Source organism: Chiloscyllium plagiosum, unplaced genomic scaffold (assembly GCF_037043375.1).
Source record: "Chiloscyllium plagiosum isolate Xiang-an unplaced genomic scaffold, Cpla_swu_hap1 HiC_scaffold_47, whole genome shotgun sequence".
NCBI classification, from domain to species: Eukaryota; Metazoa; Chordata; class Chondrichthyes; order Orectolobiformes; family Hemiscylliidae; genus Chiloscyllium; species Chiloscyllium plagiosum.
Window position 1 is genome coordinate 2851529 of NW_028270185.1, and position 23237 is coordinate 2874765.

General features: G+C 39.9%; 1 protein-coding gene across 1 annotated transcript in view; it reads right to left on the bottom strand.

Moving 5' to 3' along the window:
• The window catches only part of LOC122542734 (zinc finger protein 541-like), a 50997-nt gene extending 29517 nt beyond the window's left edge, over positions 1-21480 (bottom strand). Inside the window, exons 1-8 of the mRNA XM_087983924.1 lie at positions 21449-21480; positions 19061-19134; positions 11790-11890; positions 10842-10913; positions 8594-8924; positions 5407-5531; positions 4970-5112; positions 1015-2914 (exon numbers count right to left, since the gene is read on the bottom strand). Coding sequence (XP_087840050.1) covers positions 1015-2914; positions 4970-5112; positions 5407-5531; positions 8594-8924; positions 10842-10913; positions 11790-11890; positions 19061-19134; positions 21449-21480 — 2778 coding nt within the window. The remainder of the gene's footprint in view (positions 1-1014; positions 2915-4969; positions 5113-5406; positions 5532-8593; positions 8925-10841; positions 10914-11789; positions 11891-19060; positions 19135-21448) is intronic.
• Between the last annotated feature and the right edge of the window lie 1757 nt (positions 21481-23237).

Consider the following 23237-nt stretch of genomic DNA (forward strand, 5'->3'; position numbering starts at 1 on the left):
CAGGTTTGGCTCTGTTCGCTCAGCTTTACTTGCCATTACATTTTACAAATCTTAACTTGAGTCTTCTCATGGACATGAACTGGAGCTGCTTTTATCGGATCCTTTGTACGTGCCCTAGCTCTTCTAGAATTGTAATGTATTGTTCCACTGGCAGGAAGTTGCTGCTGTGTGCTTTAAAAGTTGGAACAAAGCATATTCATAATGGCACACATCCACCAGCAACAATTGTAAAACTACATGTCTGGGGAGATCAGCTTTTATTTTTGTGCAGGTTTTTTCAGTATCATTATTCATTTCTTTGGTTCGGATCAATATGCTTCTTTTGTACTGGTGTCATTCACAACACTTCACCCAAGAAAGGCTGCCCAATTGACCCTTCCACAAAAAAAAAATGGAGAATGCCCTATTCCAAACTTTGTCACCACCAGCAGTGCCTGTAAGCTTTTGCTCTTGCCCAGGATATATAACTCCCAGACCCGTGTACTCCCAAAAGTTGTAAAGCATTGCATTGATACCAGGCAGAAGAAGAAACAGTGGGAAGTGCCCTTCAGTGCATCAGCATTGTAGAGATACTCATAACAGCACTGCGTCTATAAGCAGCCACAAACTGCATTTTCCCCTGGTTGACAGTCAACATCACCTCACATGCTAGAAAATCCCCCAGTGTCAATATAACATGCAATGTTCCAGTGGGGATGAGTACTAAACTAGATCTTAAATCTAGTTCCTATTCATCTTGGGTTACATTTGGAGCTCTGCAATTGCCCTGGGTTAGGAAGAGGAAATATCAGTCTAAATTCCTGTTCCTGTCCATCATGTAGAAAGAAAGATGGGCTCAAATTTGATGATCTCATAACCAATATGCCTATCAATATTCTCTTCAAAAAACTGTTACAAGGTACTGGGCAGCCGCAACCAGCTGTAGAACCGTACTGTTGCGAGAGTCAGTGCTTTTAAACATGCGAAAAAAGGCATGTATAAATGGAAAGCCTAAATGGAAATTAAGGTAATTACCTGTACATTAGCATAAAAAGATGGTTTCTGAAGACAGTCTTCCATACTCCTCGTCAAAGAATTCTGAACAGGAAAGGAGTTCATAGCCACCTGACTAGGAGGAGCAGTGCAATTGGGATCTAATTTCTGTCGTTCCTTTCGAGAAATTGAAACACTCTTACTGGATTTACCTGCAATATTGTAATGCTTCACACACACATCTTTATTAGAGATTCTGCCTCTTTTGTTGCTACAGGGTGGAAGTGACCAACCTTCCAACTGCTCTGACTGTGACTGAAGCTGATTCTGAACAACAACTTCTTCACACATTGACTGAGGAGGACATTGTCCTTTGAATGGACTCTTCTTGGATTTCTTGTGACATTCTGAGATTCCCCTTGACACAGGCTGTAAACCAGTCTCTGTCTGCTGGTCTGTACATTCTGTCTCTTGTGGATAGCAAGAGAGAATATTCTTGGAGAGTTGGCACTGTTTTGTTGCTTGAAACTGTAAAAATGGAGAAGTGGTTTCCTGTCTCAAGGAATGCTGGAAGTCTTGTAATAGTTCTGAGGGATGATGAGATTGGGTTCCATTATTCTGGATCTGGGATGGAATTTTCTGGGCAAGTACATGCTGGGACTGGGTAACTAGCACTTGTGACTGGCTTACCGAATTTTGGGATTGAGACAGATTGTACTGGGTATCAGAAATCAGGTGGAGCATATGGTTTTGAAATTGATCTTGGTTTTGCATCGGGGAGGCCTCCTGATCTCCCATGTAGACTTGCGTAAACAGTGAAGTTGCTATCTGCTGTTGATGTTGCTGGTGCAGAGAGTACTGCTCCTGCAGTATTTCACGTTTCTGTTCAGGATAGGCTTGCCACTGATTCAAATTAGTTTTGTAACTCAAAAGTTGTCTGAAGACATTTCCACAAGCATCAAATTCAGACATTGATGAGTTTTCACTCTGATTCTTCGCAACAGAGGAATTTGACTGAATATCCAAATTCTGCCTTGTAAAGGCTTGGGCAAATGAGTCCAGCTTATGCAAAGCACCACTTGAAAAAGTGGCAGAAACTTCTTCAGGAGGCTGGGAATTGGGGACAATATAAGAATAACTTCCTTTGCTGCCACTGTAAGTTGCCAAGTTATTGGTCCACACAAGATCTTGACTCGGTTGTTGTCTGGTGGATCCAGTTTCAGTTCTTGATAATGTATGATTTGTGTTCACATCTTGTGGCCAACTTGCTGGTCTTGATGATTCCAAAGTATATTGTGCAGGCTGCGAAGGTCTACCAGGAATCATTGAATCCAAAAGATAAGAATCTAGATTTTCTACACAGGAGACACTGGGATCTGCTACAGAAAAGTGAGAAGGGTTTACTCTGCTGTATGGATCAGTTATGTTACAGTTTAAACCAGAAGAAGAATGCTCTCTTTGCATTATGCCAAATTTGGCTTGTCTAACAGTGCTTGACCTCTCTGACAAACAAATATTTGGACTAGTAAGCACACTTGCTGTAGCATGGGTTTGTGTGGGATAGTGCAATGTAATTTTGCTTCCAGTAGCACCAGTTTCACAAGGTATTTTTTGGCTTACACTGCTCGTTAGGGGCCTCAGCATGTCTCGGTTAGGCAGACAAGATCTTTGAGAAAGAGACTCAACCTGTGTTGTCGGCCTCTGTGCCACTCCCACTTCACACTGAAGGGTCTGAGTTTGGCCAGTCTGGGGGTACAGCACACCCTCTGTTGAGTCCACTTCTTTCGAGCTGTTGTCAGCAAAAGGCTCCCTCTGACAATACAAGCCATGCTGAACCTCATAGTGACGTCGCAAAGACCGGGAGTCACAATAGCTCTTGTCGCATCCGTGTTCCATACAAACATAAGGTTTATTTTTTTGGTGTGTTAACAAATGCCCAGATCTAAGGAGAGAATGCAGAATAAAATGCCTCATTAAGTTCATCTCATAACATTTTGCTCCTAACATTTACTAAATGATGGGATATTGCTTTGCAAGGTCATCATCGTTCTTCATAGAACTGACCTGTATTAATAATAATTTGACAGATGATTGGGAACAATCACATGTACCTACTTCAATCTTCCTTCTCCTTGTATTCTTTGATGAAATTAGCATAAAATGCATTTAGTTTCTTACCCACCTCCCTCATTTATTCACCAAGCTCAACTATGAGAAACCTTACAGTATCTATTCTTGAAAAATTCTTATTCTTTGTAGATTTCAACTATGGGCCTCACCTACAAGTGTAAGCAATCATATTTTTTTTCTTGCATTTCAAACCGAAGTGGAAGTCAGACAATGCTGTATAGCTGAAATACCAGGAGAGTTTTGAAATTTGGAAAAAAATCAAGTTATGCTGATTTCTTTCTGTGTAAGACAATATTGCTTTTTGATGCAGTCAGATTATTATTTGAGACTGAGTGATACCAACTGTGCTTACCCTGAAAAAAGTGAGGACTGCAGACGCTGGAGATCAGATTCAAAGAATGTGGTGCTGGAAAAGCACAGCCGATCAGGCAGCATAAAGGAGCAGGAGAGTCGACGTTTCAAGCATAAGCTCTTCATTCCTGATGAACAGCTTATGCTCGAAACGTCAATTCTCCTGCTCCTCAGATGCTGCCTGACCGGTTGTGCTTTTCCAGCACACTTTTCATCTGTGCTTACCCTTTCTACACATTTTTACTCCCATTACATCATGTTATACCGTATTTCTTCTGTCTGCCTTAACTGTGAATGTGGGTGCCTTATTTGCAGTTTTTCAAAGGGCGCAATTTAACTCATACAGTAGGAATCTTTTCTCCATTATTTGTTAAAATGTGTTACAATAAATAGTTATTTTATGCTTCTGACAAAACTTCATCAGAACTGTCTTCATCCTGAATAGCAGTCAGTTAGACTAGTTGATTATCTTGGTGTTTAATTGGGATTTTATACATTTGGTTTGTGGAATGATCTGGAACTATTATCAGAGCTCTCTTCCCAGTTAAGTTGTGACATCAGCATCTCTGACCAGCAAGTATCAAACAAATCTCAGGCAAAATTCTTATAGCCACCAGGGCAAGAACTGTGATCCTTTCAATTTTACCTAAAACTAAGCACCGATTCCAAAGTTAAATGCTTTGCTAGCCTCATATGCAGGTGATAACCATATTAGCATCCAGTGGAATCAGTATATATAGAAGGCAATCAATTTGTCTGGTCTCCACTGAGAATTTGGAATCTTAGCTCATGATCAAGCAACTTGAAACTAATAATTTAAAAATAAACTTTAAGAAAATGCTTACCACTTAATTCTCTCAAACTTTAACTAATACTGAATATTTTTAAACAATCAAGTCCTGTCTGAGTAACATTTTCTTCCAGGCAATTTGATATTTTGACACACATCAATAGATTGAACTTTGAATCATGGAAGGATGCAATACAGATAGACACCATCTGGCCCATCAAGCTTGTGTCAGCTCTGAAAGAGCTTTCCAATTAGTCACACACACCTTGTTCTTTCCTCATCATTTCAAGTATTTATTCTACTAACTCTTCCAAATTACTATTGAATCTGCCACTCAAATATTAAGTAAATATTTTGGCTATGGTTAATGTCACTTTTAAATCTGGCACCTCGTAGACTTGTAAATGGGTGGTTTTTGGTATACTCCTTTCAATATTTTTTGTTGTTTTCCAGGTCAATAATCGTTCTTCAACCAAGACTTGTAAATGCAAATTAAGTGATTGTTTATCTCATGCAGTAGTTTGTGGGATGCTGCTGGACAGGCACTATTACGGTTACAGGATTGTAGCCTGTTAATTATATGAACACGAGGAATGGAATTTAATCCCACAGATCAAACTCACATCCAACTTGAAATGAATAAAACTAAATCTGGCATTTAGTTTCATTCCAGGTGGACAAAGCAAATCTATTGTGTGTGAAAAATAATAGAAATTCCTGAGTTACATAATGTTCACACACAAGTGGTCCTGTCTCTTAAAGGCCTTATTGCAGATCCTGCAGACATGCCGACGTTCATGACTATGCGTCAGGTAGTGTTTGCTCAGGGCACTGGCACTGCTGAATGACTTTCCGCATTGGCTACATTCCTAAAAAAAACAAATGAATTATCTATTTTTGCCTCATATTGATTTCAATATAAATGTAAAACAACTCTAAGAGTTAACATTTAAATTACTACTGATTTCCCTAATATATTCTATTACTGAACAAACCAGAACTTATTATTTTTGACAAAACTGGTTTGTGTTCTTGGGCTTGATGGTTTTTTTTAAGAACAGCTCAGTCGTATATACTGTAGATTAGAAACCTCTTGTTACAGGTTTTTTTTAAAAAGGACTCTAAAACAACAGACTGGAAGAACAACTGGATGCAGTGCTAACCTGGAATGCTTGCTGCGGAGAATGCCGTGTGGAGAGACGCCTTCTCTTCTGCAGCCCTCCATATTTCCCTTCACTTTTACCTCCACTTTTCTCAGGGCTATTTTTTTGAGGTACAGGACTAATACCTATAACAAAAAAGTCAATAGGAAAAACCAGCAATATTTCAGTTCTTTTTTTGTTAAACACACATTCGGATTTTAAGTCAGATGAGTTGGACTGAAGACCAGTTTCTGTGTTGCTATTTCTATATCATTAAACCATCCTTTGTTTATAAACCATTTGTTAAGAATGGGCAGAGTGAAAACTTAATTTCCAAATAGTGCAACTTATTGTTTGCCTTATTCCATCATAATTTGGGCAGTCTTTTTCAGTTTATGAAAATCTAAGTCAGTCTAAATGACCATTGCACACAAGAAACCAACATTAAACACAAGATCTCAGATTACCAGCTGCCTTTTACAATTCTACCTGAAGTGATAGCATCACAGCCTCAAATGTGATGCTGGGAGGTTCACTGGGTGGTTTTCAGTGTAGGTATCTGTCAGGCAATATCCCTAGAAAAGGACATGACAGATGTTATCACTTCATTAGAATTGAAATGCTCTTGTCTGTTACAAGCATAATTTTCTGATCAGGCTATTTGTGTGTTGTGTTACAAAGTTTATTTTATCTGCCAAAATGCCCCAAAAGGAAGCTGGGCATCTATATTTAAAAATGATCTCATTTAGAAAACCAGTTGTGAACTGATTATTCTTTAAGGTTGCAACTCCAGCATGTTGTGATATTACAAATACAGTTCAATGTCAGGGTGGTATATGCCTTTTTCTTTCCAAAAAGCAACTTTCTAATCAGCAATGTACATAAAATTTCCCTGGAGTCCTCAGCCATTAATCACCTACCAAAATATTTCCAAACATTCTACTGGTTTCAGAATGCTTTCCATTGATGGTACTATCACAATGCCCCAGCACTCACGGAGATACAATCCAGTATTATATTTGACTAAACAGGGAAAAATTAGTCAGCACTACAACATGTGATCACTTTCTCATGAAGCAACATTGATATGTTTAGTAAGACAGTCTAATTCAACCGTCGTATCATTTTTCAACTTTCAATAGTTCATTTGTTGCTGAAACAGAATATTTTAATACATTCCTGACCAGCCTCCCAATCTCTAAACTTTTAGGATAACAAATAACCTGCTGCTTATGCCATAACTCACAGTGAAGTTCCAGAATCCACTGCTTGCTGACCTATACTGGCCCCAAGTTAAATGCCTCAATTTTAAAATTCTCATTGCCCTTCCTCGAATCCTTTTGAGGCCTTACCCTTTCCTACCTTTGTAACCTCCTTCAGCCTTTCAACCCTCTGGGTTCTCTCTGCCTTTCCAATTCTAGTCACCTGAGTATCTCTAATTTTAAATACCACAACTGAAGGACATGTCTTCAGCTGCCTATACCCTATGTTCTGAAGTTACCTTCTCAGACCCCTCTGCTTCACTCTCCTAAGACTTGCCTTAAACTCTGCCTCTTTGACCAAGACTGGTCATTTGACCTAAATAATGGTGTATGGCATCAAATTCTGTTTTTTGTTATACTCCCATGAAGCACTTTGGGGAATGTTACTGTACATATGCCATGAAAATATAAACTGTTGTGTAGACATCAGGAGGGGACAGAATGTGGTTCAGATATAATGCTCACCAGAACAAAAGCTGCTGACAACAACTATTTAGGATTGGACAGGTGAGGTACCACAAGTTAACTTCCGCTACTGGAATTGAATCTTAGCCATTAGAAAAGACACAGAGGTAAACAAAAGAGTATATATAGCAAAAACATTGGCATTGTAAATATAAAAACAAAATCCATATGCATACAGTTTTGATTATATTGTTACAAAACTGATTTCCATGAAGCATCTAGTAGCTATAATATAACTACATCACAACATCCACGCTAGCTGCTTTTATAACAAAAACACATAAATCAGAACCACCATTCAGGTAACAGAACAAATTAATAAATATCAGGGTAGCGGGATCCTGGCAGGAGGTTGACCCACCTATACTGAAGGTCTACTTGCATATTTGGGAGTAACAGTCCCTCTTATCATACTAATTTTTATTTCCACTCTACAATTCTGACAGCCACAATTATGAGTGTCTGGCTGAGCAAGACTAAATAAGGAGAGAAAAATAATACAGTACAGTAGATACCACACAAAGTTGCTTTTTCTAAGTCGTAGATACTACTGTGTGTTTATCATGGACTAGGTTAGTTTGAATGCCTTCCCAGTGGGAAAAGTAATAAAACTGGCGAATGAGACATACAGATCCAATTCATCTTGTGTACTTTAAAATGGAGGACCGCAACGTACATTTCCAAGTATTCCTGAGCTTCTTTTTCACTTTTCTTTTCAGAGTCAGAGAACAAACTCGCCTATTTAGCTATAAATCCATACCTAACAGATAACCATTCAGCAAATATAAAATTAAACTTTACAGAATATGATTTCCCGTCATAATCTTTGCAGAAAACTCTGGAAAATCAGGATCAATGGCTGTTTCTACCATTTCTCAGTAGCTTCTGCCAAACGTGTGAGAGGGAGATTGCTCAGAAAACACACAGAGATTAGAGAAGCCTTTTTATTTCCTAACAATCTTTTCTGCTCTTCTGAAAGAATTGACTTATGGTGAAATACAGTTGCAGCTCTCTGGTATTATTGTGTGTGTATGAGACTAGGCAATGGAAGTGATCAAGCTATTTGAGTGAGGAGAGAATCACATGCACATTTTGATCCTTCCTGCATGCACGATTCACATTTTACTTTCCAATCAATAGGATTTATTAAACTGAAGTTGAGAACACTGGAAGAATTTCACCTTCATAGCCAGGGAGGTTGAGGCCAAATGTAGCTTCTGCTGTTGCTCTACCTAACTTAACACTAATGATTATGGATCCGAACAGCCTAACATGTTATGAGGCAGTCTTATCAAAGAGGCCATCAGGGATGTTAATACAAATTTTAATAAAATCTTATGGGAATTGTAAAAGTGGGATGTTACTAAGTAATTTTGGCTGGGGATTTATTTTAAACCAGCAGGAAAACAAATTTATCCCAGCAGCAAATAGTTATAAGAGCACTGCTGCGCTTTAAAAAAAATGCATGCACATTCAAGTACCTAGCAACACGGGTGGAGAATCTGTGTCCGTGGAGTCACTGGGGATCTTTGGGGAGTCACATCCCTTATCTACAGTATAGAGGGATAGATCTACATTGTCAGCAAATGGATCGCCAGGAATTTCTGCAGTCTCCAGGTTATAATCAAGTTCTATACTTGTCATTCCTGCATAAATAATATCATCAGGGTCTGGGATGAATTCTTGTCTCTGGATATTACTTGCAATGGGCAACTCACTGTCTGATAGCAAAGGCAGATGCATTTCGGTTTGGAGAGAGCTTTCATCGGTGAAACTGTAGCAATCCATAGCTCCTGATTTGGCAATGTCCTTCTGTAGAATTAAACAGCAGGCAACTACTTTTCACAGCATGAATCTGGCAAAAACATCCTCTTCTTTACTGTGTATTGATGCAGCTTTAATAAAATAGAAATATAAAAAAAGTTTAGAGACAAATTTAATTTACAGGAAGTTGATAGGCCAGTTAGGTGTTATTATACAGAATTAATTTTCTAGGTTTTCCACAATACCGTTCTATTTAAGTTTTTCCAGGCCATGCATTTTTCTCCAGCAGAAATTACTGCAAAAGATCAGCAGGGAGTTGTTTAATTTTGAAAGGAGGGAAAGGAGGAGAGAGTTGGATGAAACGCCCTCCATTTTCTTTGCTCCTGCCCAAGCAGAGAAACACATCTCCCTTCGGCAACCTCCTTTAACAGGTGAAATTAGCAAAAACTGGGTGAAGAATTGCAGCTACAACTTCATACCCTGGAATACTGCTGATAAAACCCTAAACTCAAAGTTAAGCAGTCACTAAAATACTGCTATTATGTACTATGAATTGAAATAATCATGGCTATGGCTAATCATTTATTGTTTTTATTACTGATTAAAATGCACAAATACGTTATATTTTGACCCAAAAAAAGGAGTTTGTAACCCATTATATTTCACTTATAGACTTGTGGGTTTTTTTAGAAAGCAAACTCCAATACTGAGATGAAAATGTGTTGCTGGAAAAGCGCAGCAGGTCAGGCAGCATCCAAGGAGCAGGAGAATCGATGTTTCGGGCATGAGCCCACCTTCCTGAAGAAGATTCTCCTGCTCCTTGGATGCTGCCTGACCTGCTGCGCTTTTCCAGCAACACATTTTCAGCTCTGATCTCCAGCATCTGCAGTCCTCACTTTCTCCTAAAGTGAGCTGACCCAACAATGAATTCCTACTATTGGTTCTGTCTCAAAGGTGCTCAACGAAGGTCAGGGAATGACAGAGAGAGGAGGATTTTAGAAGAATCAATGAAATTTCATCTTTTGTAGAGAGATATGTTCGTAGTTACATCACATGTATAGACACTGAAATGGTGAGAGTGGGGCTTGAAAGCCTAGTCAACACGATGAATTTTAAAAGAGTTCTCATAAATGGAAAACATTATGCAAAAGTTTACAAAAGGAGCTCAGAGAGGGAACCAAGATGACTTAGAGACTCTGTTAGCAGAAGGAGCAAAAAAAAAGCAGAGGAAGGTGAAGTCAAGAGAGACAATAGAAATTCTTTGTAGTAAAAAGAATGCCCTCTTTCATCTATCCTAGTTAAGAGCAGTACATTTGAGAAAATAAAAACCAAGTAAATCTCAGCGTAGGGAAGTTTTGTGTCTGAGAAATGAATATTTCCCTACGAGAGCAAACAGCATTAATAAAGAGAGCAATTACCTGGTCATTATCTCATTGTTCGGTTGTCATTTGCTGCAAGTTGGCTGCCAATTTCTCTAGACTACAGCAGCGACAAGCAGTCAGAATGAAAGCATTTATATAAATAATTAGTTATATTTTTTAAATATAACTAGTTTTCACAGTTAATGTTTAGAAAGAAAGCAGAAGAAATAAACAAGCTTTAAAACAATACACTATCCTACCTTGCTTACTTAAGAATGTTCTGCTATGGTTCCTTTAATTTTACAGGCTTTGATTTAGCTTTTTTTGAATGCTAAGTGATAATGAACTTACACTAGAGGGTGCTCTTGCCTTCAATCTATAGCAATAACATGTTTTAATTAACAGATATATTCTTGAAAAATCGCTATTTAAATCAAAGCAAGGTTGCCCACTTAATTTAGTACCATATGCAAAAAAAATGCGCATTCCCAAATCAAGATTTTTCAGCCCCAAAACAGCCTAAATATGAAATGTGTATCACTTACTAGTAATAAACAAACATGTTCATACAATGGAGATTGTGGCAAAAAATATGTAATAGTACATGATCGGCTGTGCTCTGTTTGAATGGCAGAGCAGACTCGATGGGCTGGTTGCCTAATGCTATTTCTACTCCCTATGTTACACAACATAATTCACAAGAACAATTAATAGGCTTAATTAGCAAGGTGGACTTTCTTCTGTCTAACTTCTGAAATGTTTAAAGGATGCTTGAATGAAATGTTAAACATTGTAATCTAATCTAATCTAATCGTGCTCTTCATGGTAAAGACCCCTGCAGCAAGTAATAACACTTTTATTCTCCCTGCTGAATTTTAGAATAATTCTTCTTTGGAAAGAAGTTTATCTTTGAAAATTTTTAGTTCTCGAAAGCCTCCAGACAGGTATTACAGTGTTAGTTGCTTTGTGATTCTTCTTCCTGTTCTTCATTGTCTCTGATCAACCCAATTCTTGCTGAAACAGCATCAGTTTCTCACTGGTCAGGAGGTTCTGGCACATTTTTCAACATTATCTTGGTCCACTTTAGAAAATCCTACCAGAAGTACTCCCTGGAGTGATGGAGTGTAAATCTGCATGTATATCCAGCAGATACTATGCTGGACCTGGCTCTCCATAGCAGTCACCAACCTGTCCATGCAGGGAGCCAGACACTCACACGTGTGATGCAGCACCATTCCAATGGCATGGTAACAGGCCTACAACCTTTGTGTCAGGTTACCCACTGCCCTTGACAAACCTGCCTTCTACTCATGCATCTGCACGTAATTCTCAGTAAAGTCACAAATAGCTGGCACTACATGGTACTCTCCTGCAGGGGCTGTGCAGCAGCATTTCTTCTTCAGCCATGTGGACACCTGACATTGATATGCTCATTAGCATGTGCTCCTGACTGCAATCTAGCTAATGTTCCCACTGAAGTGTCAGTACCTGAGCTATTTTGTTTTTTGGGAGGGCAGGGGGTAGTGGTAATTGGGGGCATCCTTGCCAGTACATTTCCTGAGACATCTTTACTTTCTTCCTCAGTGGTGGAAGAGGTGATGTCCTGCACAGCTGGCATCTTAACAGCAGAGACCGGGATGATGCAGTTCATGCCTGAAGAATAAAAACAGAAAAAAGCATCGGAAACAGATTGTGGCGTGATAAGAAGGTATTCACAATGGCAGCAATGGAAGATGAGCACTGTAATGGTCAAAGATCTCAGTCATCGCTGAAATGGACCAGGCTCCAATTATCACTGGGGATGGGCAATCGTATGCCAACATCCCATCACATGTCTTGGTTCTTTCTGCCCTATTATGGCCCTTTTCCTCCAGGAACGAGAAAGGGAAGGATTGCAAGAGATAAAAGTGAGTGGCAAACTATTAATGCTGACTTAAGTCCAGAAAGGTGGGGAGGTGTCTTCACAGTGAGTGAATAGTTAACACTATGGCCATGCAGGTTTAGGAGGATTGGGTGGCTGAGAGCAAGCAAGATGATGCATGCAATAGTACAGGTCATTCTGCTATAACGTGACAGTAGTGTTCCTGTATAATCTCGCACTATAGAAAATCATGCTATGGGAAACCAATATAGATATCCAGCTGCAGAAGATCGCACTATAGATAACATACAATACCCGTTCAACAGAAAGTTCGCGTTAAGCAAACATCACAATTCATCAATTGCATTATAGCCAATCCACACTGATGAAATGCATGTTATAGAAGAACTTCTTGTATGAACAGTAAGTCATGAATTTTGGTGGGAGGCAAGTGCAGTAGCAGAGAGAAGATGGGGTCACTCACCCTGGCTGAACAAGTAAGCTTCTTATTGCTGGAAATTTCTTTGATGGTAGAGACTGCACTGACCCAGGTAGCTTGCTGATGAGAACCATGGCGGGAATTTATAGTCACGGCCACTGCTCACAGCATTTCTCTTATAGCTGCTGGACTGAGCAATTTTGTTAATTGTGAATCTTCCAGTCCTTGAACCACAAAATTCAGGATCTGCAATCGAAGAAGAGCAACATGGGCAGATATGTTTTCCCATGGCATACTCTTAAGGCACTTCTCCTCCCTCCAGCACAGACATATTTGTGCAGATATTTCAGGAGTGTCAAATTCCTGTGCTTGATCGTTTCAGATGGCATTCACAACTTGTGCTTTGTCTGTAGCAACAAATTAGTGACTTTATCAAGTTCCTCTGAAGTGGGTTCAATATCCAATTCTTCAATGTTAGGCAGGCTCTCAATAGCATCTCGATCTGCTTCACTAACCACATTCACAATTCAAGATAGTGTTCCGCCCATCTCTCTGTCTGTTTATTGTAGTCAGGGATGATCCTTCCTTTGTTTACAGTGCAACATTTTTGCGGATGGATCTGTCATCCTTTTGATCGCATCAGTCATGCCATTAGTATTCCTTGTGTCATATGGTATCTGGAAATTCTAGTACAATAATAGTCAGTAATCATAGGCACAGCACCTAACTATCTGTTAGATTTTGCTTTGAACTGCTTTTAGTACATTAATAACTCATCTCTCCTGGATCTCTTTTATAATAAAAAGTGAGAGCAGACATTTAAGGGCATTATTCCAATTTGGTGATACAAAGAAAGTAGTGCCAATACTGGAAAATTGGAAAAAACTAAAATGCTGAAAATACTCATCGGGTCAGACAGCATCTGTGGAGAAAAGAACAAACTTTTCATGTTATGATGCTCTCTCATCAGTGCTGAATATTACATAACTGCACAGAAGCCGGTATCCCATCACCAAGTCACCCTTTATTTACTAATGCACAGCACACTGGCTGTGGCCAACCAGCTCAGAGTCAGTTTTCCGAATGGAAGCAATTCTAAAGGTTTGTGAAGGCTTGTAGCTCAGGTTGAGATTTAGGGTGTAGGTTTGCTCACTGAACTGTAGGTTTGATATCCAAACGTTTCATTACCTGGCTAGGTTACATCATCACTGGCGACCTCCAAGTGAAGCGAAGCTGTTGTCTCCTGCTTTCTACTTATATCTTTTTCTTGGATGGGGTTCCTGGGGTTTGTGGTGATGTAATTTCCTGTTCGTTTTCTGAGGGGTTGATAGATGGCATCTAGATCGATGTGTTTGTTTATGGCATTATGGTTGGAGTGCCAGGCCTCTAGGAATTCTCTGGCATGCCTTTGCTTAGCCTGTCCCAGGATAGATGTGTTGTCCCAGTCGAAATGGTGGCTTTTTTCATCCGTGTGTAGGGCTACGAGGGAGAGAGGGTCGTGTCTTTTTGTGGCTAGCTGGTGTTCGTGTATCCTGGTGGCTAACTTTCTTCCTGTTTGTCCTATGTAGTGTTTGTAGCAGTCCTTGCATGGAATTTTGTAGATGACGTTGGTTTTGTCCATGGGATGTACTGGGTCTTTTAAGTTTGTTAGTTTTTGTTTGAGAGTGTTGGTGGGTTTGTGTGCGACTAGAATGCCGAGGGGTCTGAGTAGTCTGGCTGTCATTTCTGAAACTTTTTTGATGTATGGTAAGGCGGTTAGAGTTTCTGGCTGTATTTGGTCTGCTTGTCATGGTTTGTTCTTGAGGAATCTGCGCACTGTATTTTTTTGAGTATCCGAGTTGTTGTCGGTTCCATCACTACGGAATGTTGTCTCCATTACAGTGATGAAAGCCTTAAACCTATGAGCAAATTCTAGCTTTGCTTCTCCTATCTTAACAGTATGGTATTAATAAATGATGTCTCAAAATATGTTCCCTTTTACATGTAAATGTTGGAGTGAATCTGTTCAGTCAAATTGCAGAATTGTCAGTTCTTATTAGATTGGCAATATGGCTGAAGTTAATAGGAGAATGGTCTTTCAGCATTGAATGAAACAGCTGCAAAGATTGTATTCGAAGTCTGGTACCGAGAGTAATCTTTATCATACAGCTGTGGTATCTTTGTTAAGAATGCCGTTCAAAGTAACATTTGGTGAAGATCTGGTTCAGTTGGTACCAATGTCCTGATCTTGGATGGCTTCAGGGCACCTGTAGCATGAATTGTTCTAAAAGGCCTTATTGGCTACACAAACCTCATGGCAGTACTAATGATCAAATAGTATCAGACAAAATTTATTGATCTTTCTTAAGCCATACAAATTTCAAGGCAGGAGGACTATGCCTCATGGTCAACATTCACTCATGTTTCAAATCAAGTAAACACAATAAACTTTTTTATTTTGCAGCACCTATGAGATCAGGACTGTGCCAATTGATCAAATATTCTGGATAATCAAGAGGTACGCATAACTGCTGACCAAGCAAAATTTCAAGATATCAACATCTCAAAAAAAAATGTAAAAACATCAACACATCCCCTAAGATCAATATAAAACACAATGCAATTGTGGGGTTATTTACATCACAGCTATACTTTATTTACAGCATAAATACTTTGATATCACAGTAGATTGCAGCATTTGAGGTTTATCGTTTTTGCAGTTTATCAAGTGTGCCGGTTGAAACAGTTTGCTGTTAATATGTTCGGACTTAGCAATTCTGTTCATAGCAGGTTGTAGAACTTAACCGCAAAGCCTACACACTACTCATGCATTTTCTCTGAACTCCTTCCCAGCCAGATGAATAGGATCCACTTTCAGTGAACTTATTTTCTTGTATGAAAGCAGTCAACATTCAGCCTACAGGTGTTATTGATCACTGGATGTTACCCATTACTTTTATGAACATTGAATGTTCCAGATTGCCAATCGCAGAGTAAGCATCTTCTTTCTTTCTCTTCATCTTGTCTACCTGGTGCAAAGGATTTACTCTGATGATTGAGGATAAACTTAACATTTTAAATCACCCTACCAAGAGGTGGATGGACTATGGCAGGTCAGCATTTACTATTTGGGGCGGTCTGACTTGATGTGACATTGTGTGTCTAGCTACAGCTTATGGACTTCATGTGGAGATCAAAGATGGACCTGGTCCGAAGGGACACCATGTACAAAGATCTGGACAAAGAGATAGAAATCACATCCAAAGCTACCCTCACCCTGATGGCCGCCTTTGTGTATGGCTGCAGCAAGCTGTGCATAGATTGCCAGTACGTAAACACCAAGTGTCACTACCTACTGAGGTTCTACCTGTCCCTGGTGTTGCGAAGGATGAGCCTGGCCTCACTGCCGGGGAACATTTCAAGTAGTTGGACCATTTCGTATCACCTGTCCCTCCTGGAGAAATTTGTGAAGAAAAACACCTTTGACCACAAATCCATCAGGAAGCGGTCAACACAGTGTCCTTGGAAACCCTTCGAGAAAAGGAGAGGGCTGATCCTGTTGAGCAGTTCCCTGGGCAGACTGTCAAAGTCATTTGGCAGAATGCCTCATCGCCAGAACTTTCAAACAAGCACCATGACATGGCTTGGCTGGTGGTGAGAAAGGCTCTGCCTCAGATTCTTTATGCATGCCTGGACTCTCTGTGCCACTGCGCACTGCCCTCGAAGTGGCTGTGGAGGGGACAAGACTGTCACACACCTTCTTCTGGAATGCACCTATGCAAAGGAAGTCTGGAGAGGAACACAGTGGTATTTGTCGAGGTTCGTCCCGCGCAGCTCGGTGACAGGGGACTCCGTGCTCTATGGTCTGTTCCCCAGGATGCACACTGAGACAAACATCAACTGTGCCTGGAGGATCATCAACTCTGTAAAAGACGCTCTTTGGTCTGTCCAAAACTTGCTGGTCTTCCAGCTGAAGGAGCTGACCCTGACTCAGTGTTGCAGACTGGCACATTCCAAGGTCCAGGAATACGTGCAGAGGGATGCACTGAATCTTGCAGCTACCAAGTCGCAGTGGGGAAAGACCACTGTGTAAGGCACTTCTGCCAAAGAATAACGGAGGCCCATTCAGTAATGAGGCTCCGCTGACACCTCAGCTAAATGCCAAGAGGCTAAATGGTTAACATACGGAATTGTAAATACCAAGGACTCAAGTCTGTTCTCTGAATGTATAAACATGTAAAGTATGCATCTGAATGGCATCATCAACTGTACCAACGACTCGAGATTAGATTCCCTTGATTTCTATGAATAAAGTATATTTTTGAAATTAAAAAAAGACTGCAGTCATCACCACCTTCTCATGGGCAATGAGAGATGGGTATAAATGCTGGCTAGCCAGCATTACCCACATTCCAAAAGTGAATTAAAAAAAGGCCAGTGAGTGGTCAAACAAATACTTGGTACCTCCGAGTCAGCAGATGGCATCTATTCTCTATCAGTTAAGTGGAGTTTAATCACCCATGACTGCCAGCACTTGAAAAGCTGGAGTGTCTACTCCAGGTTGCATGTCTGAGCAAAATTTATGGGGACTTTTCAGCCTCCACAAATGTTATGGTCCTCTTCTTAACCTTTCTGGTTGGATCTAAAAGGAACATTCGACTTTGTTAGGTATCAGCTTGGTTGTAGGAGTTGCTGTAGAGTTAATATATTTAGATACTACAGTCTTTGAACTCCACTCACAATTTTCTGTCTGAGTTTCTTTCCTCATCCTTCAACTTTACGATGCATCATAAGGCGGTGGACACATACTTCGGTGAAGTCCAAATGCCTTGTGGATTTATCACCCTAATCCTAACCTAATTAAGAAGAAACAGACTATTTTTCTTGTAGAAATCTCTATTTCTTAAGTAGACTTTATCGAAAAATTCTCCAATGGTTAAAATTTATTAATTTTGAAACAGCACTGAATCCATCATTTTACTATTCTTAAAGTTATTCAGTTAATCATTTGACATCAGGTGATGATATATGAAGATATTCCAAGAAATCAACAAATTGACAGCTTTGGAAAGTGTAAGTGTGATACACATACTCTTGTGTAGGTTTCTGATAACTATTAAAGGTATTTAACAGGACAAGAGTAGCTTTTCCCTGAATTTACTACATGTTTATTGAGCAGAGGAACATGGCATAACAGGTTTAATTTATAATTTACTCCTATAATATTTTGTCTTATTTTCACTAGCATACATAGCTCAGGTAAAAGTTAACAGGGTGCAGATCATTTAGTAGTATATTTTACCAATCCTGATCTACAAGTGCTAATAATAACCCAGTATTCTCAAAAGAAAATCAGTGACTAAACAGTTGTGGCTTCAGCTACACCTTTTATTAAAGTTCTAATTTCAGTAATCAACTATATCAGCTTTCCAGATAAATGTATTCCATTCATAAATGTTTGAAATAAATTATTAATAAAAGGGACTGAAGCACCTGCACTAATTAACAAAGGATACAATCTGCTTTTCCGTTTACCAATCTTACAAAATATTACTAATGTCTATTACTAATTTTTACATTTAGAATCATCATCAGCAGTCCCTCACAGCCGAGGATTATTCTCTCCAAGGATAAGAACAGGCTGATACAGCTACTGCAGATTCTGATACCCTCGGGGCAGGTGGTAGTCACATGAAAGGGTGGGTAAGGCATTGGTTTGGTAGCACACTCCTTTCACTGTTTTCACTTGGCTTCCATTATTTCCCGATGGGAAGTCTCAGTGCTTGGCACCTTCCAGAGTGCTCCTCCTCCACTCGGGACAACCTTAGGTCAGTGATTCCCAGGTGTCTAGGAATGCCACACTTCACCAGTGACACCTTGAGGGTATCAGTGAAGTGCTTCCTCTGTCTACCTGGGGATCACCTGCTGTTTCAAAGCTGGGAGTATAGCACTTGCTTGGGGAGTCTTATGTCAGTCATGCAGATGACGTGTCCAACCCATTTGCAGTCAATCAAGGGTGGTCAGTGCCTCAATGCTGGGAATGTTTTTTGACCTGGTCAAGGACACTGGTGTTGTTGCGTCTTTCTTCCCAGGATGACTTTCCCAACAGCAGGGAGATTAGCCTGTAGTTACCACAGTTGTGGGCGGCACGGTGGCACAGTGGTTAGCACTGCTGCCTCACAGCGCCTGAGACCCGGGTTCAATTCCCGCCTCAGGCGACTGACTGTGTGGAGTTTGCACGTTCTCCCCGTGTCCGTGTGGGTTTCCTCCGGGTGCTCCGGTTTCCTCCCACAGTCCAAAAGATGTGCAGGGTCAGGTGAATTGGCCATGCTAAATTGCCCGTAGTGTTAGGTAAGGGGTAAATGTAGGGGTATGGGTGGGTTTCGCTTCGGCGGGTCGGTGTTGACTTGTTGGGCCGAAGGGCCTGTTTCCACACTGTAATGTAATCTAATCTAATCAGTTGGACGTTTTTAGAATCACGGAATGGTCTGTTCACTGGTCATAATCCCTATTACAATTGTTCCTCCAATCTTCTAGCTCTCACCCTGTACACTTGAGCTACCGTTGATGCCATGAACCTGGTTCTGGGTGCACTCGCCAAAGAAACCATCACTCTCACTGGTATACAGAAATGAAACTGGTTACAGAATGAGATGCACATGAAAGGTTTCCTGTATTATCTCTTGTTCTTATTTGGCAGACATATAATGCTTCTTTGCGTGTATACCAGTCAGCTGAAGGGTGGCCACCTCTCTAAAAAAAAAAGTACTACTCAAAATTCGTTCTCATGGATTCACTATTGTGACTCTAGCTGCTGACACTTCCTGCAGCATCCTGGAGTTCATAAATGGAACAGGTATGCATTCTACAAAACTGTGCTGCCCTGCCATCCCTTTGTTTTGCAACCAATAACTACACTTTTTCATTCAGCTTCTCCCAGTTTACTCTGCTTTGCCAAGGTACTGGTTGTTACCCATTTCCAGTTTCTGTCAGTCACCCACTCTTCTGTCATCTTCAGTTGAGCTGTTTAGGTCTCTAGCCTCTCCATGCTCCCATTAGTTCTGAACTCTTCTTTTCTCCTTCTTCCTGACAGTATCATGTCTAACACTCATCTCACTATGTCCTCTCCCTCCACACATCAGAATTTATTTTTGGCTACTTCCTTTAATATTCCACAATTTCTACTGACTACCTGATATACTGGTTCCATATCTTGTTCTTTCTTGACACCTGCACATCAGTCTGAGCTTCCACATCTCATAAGTATCCAGTCAGTCCCCTCTTCATGTTGGCCAAGTTTCTGCACAATGTAACAAGGTCAGTCTCATAAGTATCTTCCAGATTCTACCTTTCAATTTTGATGGTGATTTTCTGACATGCAAGCACAACACACACACACTTCAGTGCACTCTTACAAATATTCCAATCACAGGTAAACTATTAATTAATTCCCGTACTTCAATCTTCAGCAACACCTACCCCAGGTATTTGGACGGACTCACTTTCCCGGTAATCTTCTTCCCTAGTTTCAAACTGATAGTCCAGATTTACTGATCAATTGATCTTCATATTTCTGTCCTGCAGTAATTTTCTCCAGATACTATGTTATATGATGGAGATGAAAACGTGGCAATGTCAACTGCAATCACTGATTAAGATACTTCCTTTCTCATTTACTTGGTGAGGGCATCCATGACGATCAAGGGGCTCAATGTCAATCCTTGGTAAAATTCAACTTTGACTTTCAAATGTTGGTTGCTATGCTAACTTTTATGTGTCAACTAAACTTTTAGAAATGGAACTCTAGAATTATACCACTTTCAATCCATTTTTTTTTTATGAGTGCTATTTGCTTTAAAAGCTTAGATCCTTACCTTAGTCCTTAACTCTCTACCAAATTTTAGTTCCCTCACATTTTGCAGTTCCTTCCTCTCTGCACTGACTTGGACATCACTTCCAAATTCTTCCTACATTCCATCTGGCCACAACCTGCTCTGTTGCTGTATCTTTACTACTTCACCCTTGATCAGCTCCCACTCCTCCTGATTTAATAATAATAATTCTTTAGTGAGAAATGCAATTAGCCACATATTCAAAAATGTCAATTACAAATGTTTTAACCCTTGGTTGGACTATTTATTAATTCAACCATTGTATCTTCTGTTTTGGGGATACTGAGTTTGAGCCTCACTTCAGATATTCTTGGTGATTGAAGCCAAGACCTCAGATTCAAGCTTAAAATTCACATCAGTAGCATGTGCGATTCCTTCAATCATACCAGCTATGAGAGCCTGTAAAGTCTCTTGTGGCACAGAACCAACTATTAAGATGGTTACAGGAATAGGAAGAAAGAGGGAGAGAGACAGAAAATATTCTTCTGCTTCACACTATCCATGGGAAAAATAAGAACGTATGAAACTAGCCATCACTTTGCTGGATATATCTTAATCTGCAATTGTAGTGTGTTGAGACCCACCTGCAAAGATAGTGCATTTAAATGAATGAAAATGAGCTGCCCTTGCAGTACAACATAATGTCAGCTGTACTTGTTACCTGGACTTGCAATGTATAGGGTGCTATTAGTGGTATAACAGGACTCCACACTTGGCTCCGATTTGACTTATTTCTGACATATTTCCAGCATGGATAGATATTCAGAAAAAGCAGGCATTTTGGTTTGATCACTCAAAGGAAATACTTACACTAATGCACATTTCTTGTTCCTAAGCTTATCTTTCAGATGCACTTATATATGTAGAATACGAAAATGAAATAAAACCTTTCTCGATTTTAAAAAGTTTGTAATATAGCTTCCTTAAATAGCAATGATCATTAACTGTTTTCAAGATACGTCAGTTCTGTTATAACGCATGTTTGTTCAATGCGATTGAAGAATTTAGACTGCTATTTGTAGCACACGAACTTTCCTTACCTGTGTCGGCTATAACACAGCTCCACCCCCATTATTTTCTTATAACTCAAGATTGCATGAGAATGGAACTATCGAGCTATATTAGAATCGACTGTAGACAATCTTATGGATATAACTTTTTTCTCCAGTCCAAATTCTTCCTTTAGTCTTCATGAATCAGCTGCTACTGAGAAGACACATACCTAAACCACACTTAGCTGGTTCAAAGCTGCATTTCTAGAAGTTATCAAGAAATGCATAAGCAATTTTTCAAAAACTCCAAGAACACAAAATATCACTTGAGGAAAAAAGGTGTAAATATTCAAGCTACTGGTCATGGATCCTGGATAAAAAAATTAGTGGTTTCCTCCTGTCAACATAGATTGAATTGTTTATGCTATTAAGTGCTGGAGAAAGCGCAAGAATTATTAATCTGTGGTCCACAGAAATATCACTTATGGTTAGATGTGCAGTAGTTAAAATTAAAATAATTATTATACTATAAACACGGTGTAGATTATGGCACCTTAAAAAGTAGTGCTGTAACTAGAGCATAAATTAATGGCTATAATTATCAACTTCCAACAAGTGAAATGGTTAACAGTAATACAAAAACTCCATAAATTCTCAACTAAACATAGCAGAATCATTAGCAAAACTAATGTTCAATAATATTCTCACTACTTAGAAAATGTGTGCATTCTAGAAGGCAGACATAATTCAATAAATTGTTTGACATCATCTTCTTCACGTATGATTTTCACTTAGTTTTGTATAAGCATTAACAATTCTACTGCATTAACATCAGTCAGACACAATCTACTTGTGTTTCATTCCAGGAAAATGTATACATGATCTAAACATCATTAGTTTTGCCATTTGAAGCTTGTCACTTGGCAGAACATTCCAAAGTGAATTTCAAACCCAGACTGTTCCAACAGTAGTGAACTATGCCATGCACTGGTTTAAAAAAAAACTCATTGGGTATGCGTGTCACTGAACAACATAGCATTTATCACCCATCCCTAGTTACCGTTGAGATGGTGAGCTGCCTTCTTGAACTGTTACGGTCCATGTGCTGTAGCTAGACCACATCCTCCAGTCAGTCAGCTCCAACTCATCCGAAGAAGGGCTTATGCCCGAAACGTCGATTCTCCTGTTCCCTGGATGCTGCCTGACCTGCTGCGCTTTTCCAGCAACACATTTCCAGCTCTGATCTCCAGCATCTGCAGACCTCACTTTCTCCTCCAACTCATCAATGTTGACCTGCTGTGGTTCACCACCTGCTTGATTGGGTATTCTAGGATTCTTATTCAACAACACTGAAGGAACAGCAATTTATTTCCAATTCAGGGTGGTGAGTGGCTTGGAAGGTAACTTGCATGTGGTGTTCTGCTGCCCTTGTCCTTCTACAGAGAAATGTTTGTTGGTTTAAAAGGTGGCAAAGGAGTCTTGGTAATTTTTTGGTGTTCTAGATGGTACACATTGTTGCTGCTGCTGAGTATCAGTGGAAAAGGGAATGGATGTTTGTGGATGTGATGGCATACAAGGGGGCTGCTTTATCCGATGGTGTTGCTGGAACATCATTCTTCCAGGCAAATGGTAAGTTTTCATCGCACTCCCAACTTGTGCATTGTACAGGAAGGAGAGGTTTTGGTGAGTCAGGAGATGAGTTACTCACTGCACAATTCCAAGCCTCTGATCTGCTTTTGTAACCACAGTATTTACATAGTTAGTCCAGTTCAGTTTCTGGTAACCATCAGGATGTTGATAATGGGGGATTGTGTGATGGTGCTGCCACTGAATTTCA